This window comes from Pituophis catenifer, unplaced genomic scaffold (genome assembly GCF_029215685.1).
Source record: "Pituophis catenifer annectens isolate HBS135680 unplaced genomic scaffold, rPitCat1.0.hap2 SCAF_4, whole genome shotgun sequence".
Taxonomy (NCBI): domain Eukaryota; kingdom Metazoa; phylum Chordata; class Lepidosauria; order Squamata; family Colubridae; genus Pituophis; species Pituophis catenifer.
In genome coordinates this window covers 66027873-66043501 of record NW_027256884.1, presented here as the reverse complement: position 1 = coordinate 66043501, position 15629 = coordinate 66027873, and the positions used below count along the sequence as shown (strand labels likewise).

At 41.7% G+C, this 15629-nt stretch overlaps 1 protein-coding gene across 1 annotated transcript; it reads right to left on the bottom strand.

Annotated features, from left to right (window-relative positions):
* Positions 1 to 671: 671 nt before the first annotated feature.
* XK (X-linked Kx blood group antigen, Kell and VPS13A binding protein) lies at positions 672 to 8567 on the bottom strand. Its single transcript, XM_070943445.1, has 3 exons — positions 8323 to 8567; positions 3346 to 3608; positions 672 to 1501 (listed from the first exon to the last, which is right to left on the bottom strand). Exons 1-3 carry the CDS (start codon positions 8565 to 8567, stop codon positions 672 to 674), a joined length of 1338 nt encoding a protein of 445 aa, XP_070799546.1.
* Between the last annotated feature and the right edge of the window lie 7062 nt (positions 8568 to 15629).

Below are 15629 nucleotides of genomic sequence, written 5' to 3'. Positions count from 1 at the left end.
CATTTGTCAGCCAGTTATAAATCCATCTGTTGGTGATGCTGTTTATCTCACATTTTTTAACTGACCAAAAAGTAGATTGTGGTCTACTTTGTCAAATGCCTTACTGAAATCCAAGTATAATATGTCCACAGCATTTCTCTGGTCTACTAATTTAGCCACTTTTCAAAGAATGAAATAAGATTTGTTTGGAATGTCCCTGATATAACAAATAGGTCCATGATGTTCTGCTCCTTCCTTTTCTATCACACTTTTTAATCCTAGAATGTTTCTGGTGTAAATTACTTGGTCAATGCATTATCATATTACATGAGCTAGGAGAAGCCCACTGGGGCAAAGTTTTGATCCTTTGGCATCAGGACATTGCTCAGTGAACTACATAATCCCAATAGTCACAATCTGTAACTAAGACTGATTGGCATATCATTATCCACACTTTCTGCATAACCAAACCAAAGTTGCAACAACTTGCTAGGAAAACATGCTTTCTATCTTAATAGGCACAAGACTTTTGAAAGAAAATACCTTTGTACAAACCCATTGCATACGATAAACCTACAAATATTGCCTAAGATATAATGTTGACACATCCCATTTATTATACCTGTTTTATGAGCAAACGAAGGTCTGAAGTGCTATTCTTTACAGGGTCTTGTGAAACTCGGATACACACTCTATGCATTAGAAGACACACTCTGCTGAGTGCTTCCATTTTTGGATTCATTTGCCTTGTAACTAGCCAGGGCATCATTTTCAGTATTCTCTGGGGATTTTAAGTTCTCCTTTTCTACAAAGTTGCCAGATGTCAGAGGTTTGCAGACATAACAAAAAGACTTGAAGCATATTACCAATCCTTCATAAATATTGGAAGAAAAAAGCTTCTTGCATGGATGACAGAACTGGTAGAACACAAGCATAAAAAGGACAGCTATGCAATAGCCAATCAGTAATTGTAAGAACAGCACTGGAGCACATACATATGTGTAGACATCTGTCTTGTATGTGTACCACATTATTAAGAGAAAAGCATTCTCAAAGAACCTCAGCAAATAGTACAAAGCCAGTCTACTCCAGTTTGGCGATTTGTCAATTAAATCAGAATCATTAAGCTTCAGCTGCACCGCTGACCAGCAAAACATATTGATGCCGGCATACAGGAAAGTGAGGAGACATAAGACAATGGTGGTGCCTACTTTGCTCAAGGCCTTCTCTATGTTTTCTGGCAGAGTACACTTGCTTTGCCAGAACTGAATCCAAGGATAAAAAAAAAAAGCAAAAAAATTCACCAGCACCACAGGCAGGATCCAGATCTGAAGAACTGAACTGAAGAGGACAAGGACTATCACCCTTGTTGCTATCTCAAAGCTCCTCCAGAGGAAAATGCAAAGGTAGGCAGCAGGTTTCACACTGATGTCATAATCGTCATACTTGATCTTAATGGCTAGAATATTGCATCGCAGTGCTCCATACACAATTGACAGGAGGGAAAGGACCATGAAGATACCTTGGAAAAATAAATACGACAAACAATAATTTTTTGTTTTTTTTTTTTTAAAAAAAAACAGCACTGTCCGAACTGCAGGAATGAGACTATATTTGGAAATTAAAAACCATACAGAGCACTAAAATATTATTTTTCTTATGCAAAGTACTTTCCCAGTTCTCTTATACTTATTCCTAGTGCTGGGAAATATTTTTCCAGAAAAGCTATAAAAATAAGCACAAAAACTTATGTGAAATAATACTAGCAACCATACACTATTTTTCTGAATGACTGGCTAATGCATTATACAAAAGCATAACTTTCTTAATTATCAACATATTTATTAACTGAACAGAAAGAATATAGTAGACTACTGCTTATAAGCCACAACGATCAGCTGTGCAAGGTTCCCTGAGTTACAACAGTGATGAAAAAAGGAACTTTATGACCAATCCTCACTGTTACAGTTCCCAGGTCTTTAAAATAAATAAAAGCTGGGTAAGATCATAAGCAGTTCCATTTAGCAACCACTTTGCTTAACAACTGAGTTGCTGGTCCTAACTATGGTTGTTAAGTAAGAACAATCTGTACTATTGTGCTAAGCCAAAACAAAACACACGGCTTTATGACATACCATAATATGTAAACCCAGTTATTCTGTACACAAAGGGAAGTTGAAAAAATCTATCAAGCACTTCACATTTTAGCTCTTTAGGGCTTGAGAAAAACATCATACTCACATCTCAGCAATCCTCCAAACCTCTTTACAAAAGGCCCATGGATTTGAGCTTCAGATCTCAAAGTGTGCAAAGCTGTTCTGTCACTTAATTGTGAAGTCTTTCCCCCATCAGTCACCTGTTATTTGGGCTCCTTAATAGAAACATGATTAACACCTACCAGCAGTGGGATTGAGTATGTCTGCAGGGTAAAGTGGCTGCCTATTCCCACTGCCCATCAACTGTTATTTAGGCTCTTTTTGAAGATGGATTTAGTACTCCTTTCCAAGAGCATTGCATAGTGTTTGAAAATAGCCATATAACAACTGGCTGGTAGGAGGATTATTCAAGGGTCCTTTACACACAGCCTTTTTTTGGAGCTGTTATAAAACAGAACATAGAATAACAAAGTTGGAAGAGAACTTGGGGGTCTTCTAGTCTAACCCTCTCCTTGAGCAGGGGACCAATTTTACCATACCATTTTAGACAAATGGCTGCCCACTCTCTTCTATATATTCTATTATATTTATATAGATATTGTTAAACTATATCACTATACAGTATTATAAGATCACGCATCTTACCACAGGATAATAATGTGATTTATTTGGCTTCCATTTAGTGAGTTCTGGGAATACAGACATTATGGTTATAAAGAACGGTTTATTGTTTATTGTGTGAAATAAATCTAACCAAATGTGTTTTTTTTCAGTAAACCATGTTCAAGCAAATTGTCACTTGATGCAAATACAGACAATGTAGCCCCTATGGATCATACTACTTGCAAATATCTTTGTTGGAGGTACCTTTGATTGGTACAATGCTCTCCGTTGGTAATCTCAGGTTTAAAAAAATTATTTGAAAATAATTTAAAATTGTAGCCTAATCTAATATCTGAGATTGCAGCCATTTTTACTTTATTTTAATATGTAATATTTATTTTAAAAGCATTGGAACCTACAACATTGGTAAATATTATGATGACACCAACTGCCTGAAAATGTTTCTGACAACATATGTCAAGTTAGTGATACCACCACAATAACCTTTTAACCATTTTTCTGAACCTTTCTAAAAAGAGAGAAATAATTCCCTTCTCAAAGCATTTACTGAAACATAAATAGAAAAAGAAAACACAGTTGTACATACTTCTAGCTGCTGTGATCTCTTGTTGCAGGACACAGATGTAAAGCTGAAGTGTTAGCTGAGGTGCAGATCCTAGGAAAGCTTGAATCACTGATGCTCGGCTAAATGCAGATCTGTGTGTAAACAGCTTCCCCTCTGCCTGGCCTACTTCTTTCTCAAGTTCTTCTGAATGTCCATCTTTTGGCATCTGTCTTTTCTTAGTAATACTGACATAAGGCTCTTCCACTCTACCTGCATGAAAGTAAATATAAAAAACTTCCATGCACCTGGAAGAAACAAACCAGAGAAACCATCACAGCTATCTATTTCTATCACATATTTAAAAAGTCTAATGGATTGCATGCACATTTATACCCCACTGCCACTCTCTGAGATAATCTGTATACACATCAATCAGATAACTCACATTTAAAATTATTAAAATTATGGATTATATAACAGAGCAAAGTAATAGCACTAAATATTTTATATGAATATCCAGAATATTCTAAACATCCCCATGGAAACAGATTATTTTGAGAAAAGCTTCCTTCTCTTGATATGTTACTATTTGGTTACATGCTAATATGATCCACATTTAGCATTAATGAATTTACATAGCCCAACACATATCTTGAGAAGCATTTTGGCATACTGGTTAAGGCACCAGGCTAGAAACCAGGAGACTGTGCGTTCTAGTCCTGCCTTTGGAACAAAGCCAGCTGGGTAATGTTTGGTCAATCAGTCTCTCAAGGTCCTAGAAAGAGACACTAGGAAACACCTTCTAAAAAATGTTACCAAGAAACTTGTAGGGACTGTAGGAAACTTGTAACGACGTTGACCCAAGGACAGCAAAAAACCTTAAACCCATATTACATATATCTCAATGTACTATGTATGATTTATTTATTAAATAATTTTATATTGCCATCCAACTCACTGACAGTGATGCCAGGCAGGTTAAAGGAATAACACCCCCCAAACAAAATCCAATAGACATCCTCGCCCCTGGTGCCAACAAACAGCCACCACCCAATGGGTTCCGTATTAACCTGAATCATCAGACCCACTGACAAAACTATGATTTCAGGGCCATTTGAAAGAATATGAAGATGGGTGCTAGTGTTATCACTGTAGGGATGATGTTCCGCACATAGGGAGCCACCACAGAAAAGGCCCCTAGTTGTTCCCACTAGGTGGACCTTCTTGATTTAAGGGACCCATATCATACCCTGCCTCCCTGATTTGGTGGGCTGGATAGATATAATTGGGAAACATGGTCTTTCAAATAACCTGGCCCCAAGCTATGTAGGACTTTAAATGTGATAACCAGCACCTTGAATTGGATCCAGAAGCAATTCATCAATCATGTAGTTTCCACAAGAGAGGTGATGTGTGCTAATCTAGACTTGCACAAAACCATGCAACTGCTACATTTTGAACCAATATAATGCAAACACGAGCAATAGAAAATAATCCAACCAGCACCTTAAACTTTAAAAGAGCCGATTTTAACAAATTCAGAGAGATCCTATGAAAGATTCCATGGATAAAAATCCTAAAGGGGAAAACAATTCAAGAAGAATGAGAAACTCTGAAAAATGCAATCATAAAAGCCTAATCCAGCATAATACCACTCAAAAAGAAAAACAAGAAATTCAAGAAGAAACCATCATGGCTGCAATTTGATCTCTCTGACAAACTGAAAAACAAGCATAGAAAACAGAAAGAGGGACACATAACTAAGGCTGATTACCAGCAGATAGCCAGAACATGCAAAGACAAAGTCAGCAAAGGCTCAGAATGAACTAAGGCTTGCTACAAAAGTCAAAGATAAATTTTAAAAAGTTTATTCCAACATATTAATAACAAGAAAAAAATCAAGGAAACAGTAGGTCCACTAAGGAGAGAAGATGGCAAGGAAGTAACAGGCAGTAGGGAGAAAGAGAGCTGCTTAACGCATTCTTTGCATCAGTCTTCACGCAAAAAGAAATTGTAGCCTGATGTACCAAAAAAGCTGCTGTAAAAGACAAACTAGAAATAAAACTGAAAATAAGCAAGAAAATAGTAAGAGAACACCTATCTGACCTTGATGAATATAAATCACCAGGACCTGCAGCTTATACATCCCAGATTCTGAAGGAGCTGGCAAATGTTATCTCAGAATACTGTACCAAATCTTTCAAACATCCTGGAGCACAGGGGAAGTACCTGAGGATTGGAAAAGGGCTGATGTGGTTCCTATCTTCAAGAAAGGAAAAAAAAAAAAAAAAAAACCAGACCCAGGAAGCTACAGACCAATTAGTCTAACATCAATACCTGAGAAGATCCTGGAAAAGATAATACAAAAACAGATCTGTGAACAACTATAAGCAAATAAAGTTATAACTTTTTTTTTAATTGACGTCTGTATATTTTTGTGTTTTTAATAGGCTGTACACTGCCCTGAGTCCTTCGGGAGAAGGGCGGTATAGAAATAAAATAATAATAATAATAATAATAATAATAATAATAATAATAATAATAACAACAACAACAACAACAACAACAACAACAACTATTATTATTATTATTATTATTATTATTATTATTATTATTATTATTATTATTATTATTTAAAAACAGATGATGCTAAACCAATCCTATTTCATTCTTTGATAAAGTCACTAAATTAGTAGACCAACAAAATGCTGTGAACATAGTATACTTAGATTTCAGTAAGGCATTTGACAAAGTAGACCACAATCTACTTCTTGGTAAGCTAGAAAAATGTAGAATATACAACAACACCACCAGATGGATTTGTAGCTGGTTGGCAAATCGTACTCAACAAGTAGTCCTTAATGGTACTACATCCACATGGAAAGAAGTAAGCAGTGGGATACCACAAGGCTCTGTCTTAGGTCCGTACTCTTCAATTATCTTTATAAATGATTTAGATGGGGAATAGAAAGGGAACTCATCAAATCTGCAGATGATACTAAACTGGCAGGAATAGCCAACACCCCAGAAGATAAACTCAGGATCCAAAAAGATCTTGAACAATGGGCCCTATCCAACAAAATGAATTTTAATGTGGAAAAAAGCAAAGCTTTACATTTAGGCAGGAAAAATAAAATAAAATAAATAAAGGTATAATACAGATTAGGTGAGACCTGGCTCAAAAACAGTAACTGTGAGAGGGATCTTGGAGTCCTAGTGGATGATCATTTGAATATGAGCCAGCAATGTGCAGCAGCAGACAAAAAAGATAATACAATCCTGGGTTGTATAAACAGAGGCATAGAATCAAGATCAAGTGAAGTATTAGTACCACTTTACAAAACCCTAGTAAGACCACACCTGGAATACTGCAACCAATTTTGGTCACCATACTACAAAAAACATGTTGAGACTTTGGAAAAAGTTCAGAAAAGAGCAACTAAGATGATCAAAGGCCTGGAGACTAAACCATATGAAGAACGGCTGTAGATTTTGGGTCTAGCTAGTCTAAAGAAAAGAAGAATTAGGGGTGAGATGATAGCAGTATTTCAGTATTTGAGGAGCTGCCACAAAGAAAACGGGGTCAAATTATTCTCCAAAGCACCAGAGGTCATGACAAGAAATAATGATTGGAAACTGACCAAAGAGAAAAGCAATTTGGAATTAAGGAGAAACTTCCTAACAGTAAGGACAATTAACCAGTGAAACAGCTTGCCTTCAGAAATAGTGGGTGCTCCATCACTGGAGGTTTTTAAGAAGAGACTGGATAGTCACTTGCCTGAGATTGTATAGGTCCATGATGGCGAACCTATGGCACGTATGCCAGAGGTGGCCCACAGACCCCCCTCTGTAGGCCCGCATGCCGTTGCCAGCTGCTCTTCTGGTTTCCGGCACACACATGTGTGCTGGCCAGCTGGTCTTCACATGTGCCAGAGCGCGGGAAACTTGAAGACCAGCTGGCCAGTGCGCATGCACATGCTGGCCACCTGGTCTTCTGGTTTCCAGTGCACATGGTCTTTGGGTTTCCCGTGTGCCGATGCATACATGCGCGCTGGCCAGCTGGTCTTTGGGTTTCCGGTGCTCCGACGTGTGCAAAGACCAGCTAGCCAGTGCGCATGTGCATGCCGGAAACCCGAAGACCAGGTGGTCTTCGGGTTTTCAGCACTCCAACACATGTACATACATGTGCACGTGTGCGTTCTGGTTTGGGCACTCGGTGCTGAAAAGGTTTGCCATCACTGGTATAGGTTCTCCTGCTTGAGCAGGGGGCTGGACTAGAAGACCTCCAAAATCTCTTCCAGCTCTATTCTATTCTATTCTCTATTCTCTATTTATATTTTATATATGCAGACTATATTTATATACTACAGACCATATTGGTGCCAGAGAGGCTTAAAATTCTTGATTCTTTTAAAAATCAAAATATCCTGATACACAGATTATAATTTTGAATTTTAATATTTTGCATTGTGAGTTAAAGGCCCAGAGCTCATTGAATGGCATTGAATCATGCTATTCAATGAAGTGTTGTCATGGCTGGTGCCATTCAGGACCAAGCATTTATTGCATACAAGAAACAATGATTAGCTAAAAGTTAAATCATCTTTTCTCTTCATGCATCCCATTGCCAGAGAGACTTGAAGCTGCCAATACTGAGAAACACTAATGTCGACCTTTAGTTCATTCAAAGAAAAGATTTATTAACACCATATGAATCTGATTTTTAACGATTTTTAAAAAGATTCTCAGACAGCTAAAAGTAGAATAGGCTTTACAGGTATATCAAAGACCAAGCTCTTTATTTACTGTAGGTGTTGGACCACCCACTTCCCTATAGCATTCCCGAGTCATACAGCCAGGACCCCATAACCGGTTGTATCCTTCTGTGCAGTGTGTGACGGCTTATTGTCATGGGTTGCTGCCATTCGGGAACAAGGGCACCGCATTCATCTTGAAGAGCCCTCAGGAGGAGAGCCCAGCCTTGGCATTCCTCCTCCGTGCAGCCACCGTCCCACCCACCTGACAATGGGTCCCAGCTGCAGAATGTGAAGCAACAATACCAGCGGCCTGTCCCGGCTGAGGTCGCGGTGGATGAAGACGAGGCTGAACTGGACCAGGATGCAAGGCAAGAGAGCGAAGAGGAGCGTCAGCGACTGCCAAATGCGGTCTCCCGCCGAGCGGTAGGTGCTGCTCAGGTACAAGGCGATCGCCGTTTCTGCCACGAAGAGGAATAGCGAGAGGAGGACGGAGCCCGGGAATTTCATCGCTCCTTTTTTGTGGCCTGCCTTCCAACAGGCCAACCGGCGGCTCAGGGGGCTGAAAGGGAAAGCGGATGTCGTGGCAGAGAGACCCACAGCGGAGGCCTCCTGATGCCCATCTCCGTCTTCTGCAACGGCGCTTCAATTTCTTGGGCGAAGAGAGGAGCGACGGGCGCTTGCAATGCATGGCCGCTAGGAGACAGGACTGAGCAGCTTGCACCACTCCCCGAGAGCGACGGGCATCTGATCACTGTTCGACTCGTCGCTTAACTCCCGGAATTTGGAAACAGTGAAATCTCTCTACATTGGATACAAAGATGTATTTTGCCACATGCTGGAGTTTGGCCCTACCTCAAATCAAGCCCAGATATACCCCATGTTAGTTATACAGGGAAAGGAAGAGGTGGCTTGAATGGTGAAACCTTTTGATTTTACCCTGAGTGTTACTCTCCTTCTCAAACAGCAGACAGTAATAAAGCCTCGCCCAACCAGATATTCCACAAATGTCTAGGTACCAATTACGAATTAGGATATTGTATCCCCAGATATCAGGGAAAATGCTTTTAGAAAGGCTGTGGCATAGATACTCAATGGACAAAATTCACCCAGTGACAATTGCCCCCAGTTTCATGGTGGTAAAAGTCTACAACTATGTACTAAGATTGGGTTAGCAATAGATATAGAGTATACCAAATTTTAATGAAAATTATCAGTACTTTTGATCAGTGATGTCATCAAAGTAAAAAAACCCACGTGATGATTATGTCACCAGATCATGCCCCTAAATGGAAGTGATGTGCTCAGCCCCCACCGTCCGGATATGATGTACATACCCCTCCTCCCCGAATGTGATGTGCATAATCCACCTCATGTGGTGCAGTCAAGCCTCTGGGGACATGATTAGCTTAACCCTAGACTAATTCTATGGACATTCAAAACCAACCAACCAACCAACCAACCAAACAAACAAACAAATAAATAGCTAAGTAAAGTGAATAATTAACAGAGGCCTGTGTTTTTGGGAAACATACCCTACTTTGGAGGCGGGGGTGTGAAATTAAAAAAGGGCTTTTTATTTCTAATCATTCTAGCCTAATGATGCTTTTAATTTTTGTGGAGTTTTAAAAATCTTGTATCTCAAAAGCTGAGAAAAAATGAGCCCCTAAAAGGCAGCCAGGGCCTGCATTTAACCCCCATTTTTTCTAAAAGGTATTTATTTCTAGGTGGTTTTAAAATCATTTCCTCGAATGCAGGGGAAAAAAAAAACTTTTAAAACCCACAGCTGGTTTTTACCTTTGTAAAAATCTAAAGACACATATTTTGCCAAGTGCCCCCCTCAAATCCTCATGTACATGTAACCGTTTGAACCACGGCCTTAATAAAATTTATTCTGCCCACTACAGCAAAAGACAAGGAATATTAACAGGAATTAAAATGCTCACAAGAGGCAAGCAGCCAGGCGGCAAGTAGGGTTAAGACTTGTTCGGGACATGCCCGGGAATGTCATAACTCCTTGATTCTGGCCATGCGCAAGGCTCAAGGATGTCTCATTGCAAGGGCTGGGGAGTTTGTGCAGGCAGGTTTAATTCCAACAGTCTTTTGAAGATGGTGTTGTGGCTCTGTTACCGGAGCCTGTGTCATCATCAGGAAAGGACTCCGAGAGTGAAGGGGAGGAGTTGGCAAAGCCTCCCTCTCCAGGACCTTCCTCTCTGGCAATGCCTTCGGTGTCCGCCAAAGGGCAAGAGATAGGGCCAGGGCCAAGCATGTCCACGCAGCCACAGATGGACAGTGATGAGGGTAATGAGTCTTGGCTGGACCCATGCCAGCGTCGCAGAGATAAGCGTGTGCAACAGAAGAAAGAGCGTGCCCGAGATTAGGCTGAGTCACTAGACCACACCCCACAGGATATAAAAGGGAGCGTGGTGGCCAGTCAAACCTTGTGACGAACAAAGCTGAAACCTTCCACGCCATTTTGCATTGCCGGACTTTTGCTTTAAGACTGGATTATCTCTGGACTTGATTGTAATTATTGAGCTGCTTTCCTTTGATGTATCAGAAGTGGGGAGAAGTTATCTCTCCTCTTTGTAAATAATAAACTCTTGGCAGGCAGCCACTAGGTTGTTGCCAAGTTCTGTTATCATAAGGAAAAGGATTTTGCCGGCTGGTTTGGTCTTTAACTCCTGAACATCTGTTGGTGTGTGTGCGTGGGGTTGGGGACAGAACAGATGGCAACCTCTGATTCCAAAGATGTTTTTAAAAACAACAGGAAAAGCTAGCGTCGCATGCTCTGACACAAGGCTCCAGCTGGCAGAATGCAAGAGTTTCTTGTTGGAAGAAATATCCTTCTGGGTTCAGCTCCAAGTGGGGACAAAGACACTGGAAACATGGAGACTGCTTGGAAAGATGGTTTAATGGTGGACAGGATCACATGGCTTGAGTTCCTGAACAGAAAAGGGGCGAGACGCAGTGAGTCCCCCGGTTTTATGCTCTCTCTGGCTTTGAACTTCCTGGGGCCCTGAAAGAGTATCCTGATTGGTTGTCAGACTCCCAAGGGGTGGGGGTCTTAGTTAGCCTTGCTAGCTGATGTAATCTTCCCAGGTGCCATGTGGTGATTTTCTGTCCTAGATGGGTCCTATTGTGTTGCAGATGGTCCTTTGACAAAGGATTGAGTTTCTGCCTCTGGCCCATTAATAAAGGTGGGATGCTGAGTTTCTGCTTCTCTGAGTTTCTACTTCTCTTTTAGGGAAAATATTCTGTTATTTTAGTATATCCTAAAATATTTCATTTTTCTAGGAGAAGGATGAGTGCTAACTTCCTACACTCTGTTGCAGGGGTTATGATAAAGGAAGTTTTTTATTCAGACCTGTTTTGCATGGCTGCAGCATGGTGTGTTTTAACTTTAATGATGAGGTGCAGAGTACTTACCAGACAGCCTGTGAAATGATGAATGATGCTACATTATCTCCCAGCAATGGTAAGCAAATATGTTTTTATTTATAATAATGTAAATGCTGCTGGAGTGGATAGCACACTAACAGGCTGTGCTTTCTATTTTGCAGACTCTGAATCACTTCAAGACATCCTGCTTTTATATTCTTATGGTAATTGCCGCGGTCACAAAGCTTCTGCAGATTTTTCTGATCTAGACTATAACTGGGATTCTGAGCTATCCCAGAGACTACGCTATCTACCCTGTGAGTTAAAGAGCTGCAATTTGTGTAAAGACTGGTTTGCTTGCGACTGTGGACATGATTTGTGGGGTACAGGCGGGTCAACATATTGTAAAATAGCGTGTTATGGACCTTTATCTTCTGATTCTAATAGTGGTGATGAGGGATATTTTTCTGATGGTGGAGCTATGTCCCTCTCAACTCTGTATAACCAATAAAAGAACGTGTTAACGTCAAAGCTTGACTATTTGTCAGTGATCTTTCAATATAATGATGCATGAAAAGCTTCTAAGCCAAATTTATTTTATACCAGGATGTGTAGGGAGTTATGGAGGTGTGGATACCCTTTTTCAGGAAGCTAGAAAACATGATAAAAACCTGACCATGAACCAAGTCAAGATGTGGCTGTCAGAACAAGATGCTTATATGCTTCATAAGCCTGCAAGAATTAATTTTCCTAGAAATAAAACAGTAGTGCCTGTCTTAGATCATCAATGGCAGGCTGACCTCATAGATGTCTCCAAATTTTCTAAGGAGAACAATGGAAAAAAGTACATCTTAGCAGTTATCGATGTGTTATCTAAATATTTATTTATTTATTTATTTATTTATTTATTTATTTATTTATTTATTTATTTTTGCGATTTATATGCCACCATTCTTCTGAAGGACTCAGGGCAGCTTACAACAACAATCAATAATACAAATCACAAAATAACAAAATAAGTTAAAAACCCCTTAAAAACCATATCTAAAATTATTACAGTTTGTGCAACCCCTAGTAAATCAAGCTATTTGACGGAAAAGCCACGTCTTCAGTTTGCAGTGAAAGGAGGGGAGGTCCGGGGCTATCCTGAGCTCGGTGGGCAAATCATTCCAGAGGGTCGGCGCTCTGACAGAGAATGCTCTCCCCCTGGGGGCCGCCAGTCAACATTGTTTGGCCGACGGCACCCTGAGGAGGCCTGCTCTGTGGGAGCGCACGGGACAGTGGGAGGAAGGCAGAAGATGGTCCTGCAAGTACCCCAGGCCTAAGCCATGTAGGGCTTTATAGGTAAGCACCAGTACCGTGAAACGGACCCGGAGAGCAACCGGCAGTCAGTGCAGCTCGCGCAGGAGAGGTGTTGCACGTGAGTAACGAGGAACTCCTGTAACTACCCACGCAGCCACATTCTGGACCAGCTGGAGCCTCCAGATGCATCCCAAGGGCAGCCCCATGTAGAGGGCATTGCAGTAATCCAACCGAGAAGTAACAAGGGCGTGGGTGACCGTGGCGAGGGCATCTCGGTCTAGGAAAGGGCGCAACTGGCGCACAAGACGTACTTGTGTGAAGGCCCCCCTGGTTACGGCCATCAGATGGTCATCCATGGACAGCTGAGAATCCAGGAGGACACCCAGATTGCGAACCCTGGCGGAGGGGGTAAGAGTCTCCCCTCCTATCACTAAAGATGGTACCTCTAGATCCCAAGATGCTGGCATACACAGCCACTCAGTCTTGGATGGGTTGAGTCTGAGTCTGTTCCTACCCATCCAAGCCTGCACCGCCTCCAGGCAACGGGACATCACAGAAAGGGCATCCCTAGGGTGATCCGGGGTGGAGATATAAAGCTGGGTATCATCTGCATATTGGTGATACCTCACCCCAAAACCACGAATGATCTCACCCAGCGGCTTCATATAGATATTAAAGAGCAGGGGGGAGAGAACCGATCCCTGATGCACCCCACAAGTGAGGGGCCTCCGGGAGGATCTCTGACCCCCCGCCAATACAAACTGCAAGCGGCCCAAGAGATAGGAGGAGAACCACTGCAGAACAGTGCCTACTATCCCCAACCTCCCGAGTCACTGCAGTAGGATACCATGGTCGATGGTATCGAAAGCCGCTGAGATGTCAAGAAGGACCAGGATGGAGGAACAACCCCCATCATGGGCCCACCAGAGATCATTCACTAGGGCGACCAATGCCATTTCCATGCTGTGACCACGCCTGAAACCAGGTTGGTAAGGATCCAGGTAGTCAGTTTCCTCCAGGAATTGAGGGAATTGCTGTGCCACCACGGACTCGACAACCTTCGCTAAAAAGCGGAGGTTGGAGACTGGACAGTAGTTATTAAGGGAGTCAGGGTCCAGGTTGGGCATCTTGAGGAGGGGGCAAACCACCGCTGCTTTGAGTGCAGGGGGGAAGACCCCCTCCCTCAGCAAAGCATTGACAACAGCCTGGATCCAGTCTCCGGTCACCTCCCTGGCTGCCGAAACAAGCCAGGAGGGACACGGGTCCAATAAACACGTGGAGGTCCCCAGCCGACCCATAATCCTGTCCACTTCATCCAACGAAACAGGCTCAAACTCAACCCAGATGTCCCCGCCAAGACAAGCCCCAGTCTCCTCAGTGGATTCTGCCCAGTCAGAGTCCAGCCCGGTCCGGATCTGAGCGATTTTATCTTGCAGATATGCCTGGGCCTCTCCTTTATCTGATAAATCAGGGAGGGAAGTTACATCCGCCTTCCAGAATATCTTTGAAACAGGACGCGCACCCCAAAAAATACAGACAGATGCAGGTAAAGAGTTCTTGAATATTCCACTGAAGAAACTTTTAGCACGTTATGGCATTCATCATTTTGTCACTCATAGTGAAATTAAAGCAGCCATTATAGAGAGGTTTAATAGAACCCTAAAAAGCAAACTCTGGAGAAATTTCACAGCTAGAAATACCCATCGGTATGTGGACATTTTGGCAGATAGTCTTCAGGGGTACAATAGCATTTACCATCGTAGCATCGGGGTTGCTCCTAACACCATAAATTTGTCTAACGAAAGGGATGTGTGGATGAGGCTTTATGGGGTAACTTTAAAAAGTAAAAGAAAAGAAAAACATCTTAAGATAGGAGATCATATCAGGGTATCCAGACTGAAGGGTAAGTTTGAAAAGGGCTACCAGCAAACCTATATGGATGAGATATTAATTGTCAAAGAACTGGGGACAAGGGGGGAAAGAGTGGTGTAGATTAAATGATTATGCAGGGGATCCTATAAAGGGGGCTTTTTACTTTGAGGAGCTCCAAAAGGTTCCTGCTGACCAACAGTGCATATACAGAATAGAGAAAATTATCCAAAAATGACAGTGGGAGAGACACAGAGAGTTTCTAGTCAAATGGACTGGATGGCCAGAGACGTTCAACAGTTGGGTTAAGGATACTGAAGTACAACATCTTTGATATGGCGGAGTTTTACATCACCCTTCCTGCAATGCATCAGCAGGAATTTCCCCCAAAACAAAAATTCTAATTTTATTATTCAATTAGCGAGATCGTTGGATCTTCCAGGGTCATGGGAAGTGGGGTTAGCAGAGACACAGTATCTGCCTAGTTGGCACACACTAACTTCTCCTGGATATTTTGAAATTGCTAACAAGAGAAAGAGATGGCATTTTTCTTTGAGAAGTGGGTACTATAACAGCATCCGACAACTGTTAGAAAATATGAACAAGCTTATACCTAAGACAACCCTACATTATGATTCAGTGGGTCAAAAAATTAATCTTAAAGGAGATGAACCGCATACCATTCTATTCTATGTGCCATTACTGTGCTGTGTGCCTGTGCGAGGGCAAGATAATGATTTCATCACAATGACCTATGACTGTCCACATTATGTACCAGTCAGCAAACATCACATCGATACCATTACTATAGAAATCAAAACTGACCAGGACAAAAATGTGATTGGGAATGTGATTGTCAAGCTTCATTTTAGGCCACGGAAAAGTGAAGGATGGTTGTAATCAAGGAGCACGGGAGCCCTCAAGACTACGTGGCTTACTACAGGGCACAAGCCGGTGGAGGCCTTCCAGGCTTCCGAGGAGCCCCCATTATGTATGGGACAGATTTAGGGGGTCTGTTCC

Excerpts from the sequence above, each read along its gene's own strand:
- XK (XM_070943445.1), bottom strand. The coding sequence starts at position 8,567 with ATGAAATTCCCGGGCTCCGTCCTCCTCTCGCTATTCCTCTTCGTGGCA. Across the intron at positions 3,609-8,322 it reads CAGCTGGGACCCATTGTCAG|GTGCATGGAAGTTTTTTATA; the intron begins GTGGGTGGGACG and ends TGTTTCTTCCAG. Across the intron at positions 1,502-3,345 it reads AGAGATCACAGCAGCTAGAA|GTATCTTCATGGTCCTTTCC; the intron begins GTATGTACAACT and ends TATTTTTCCAAG.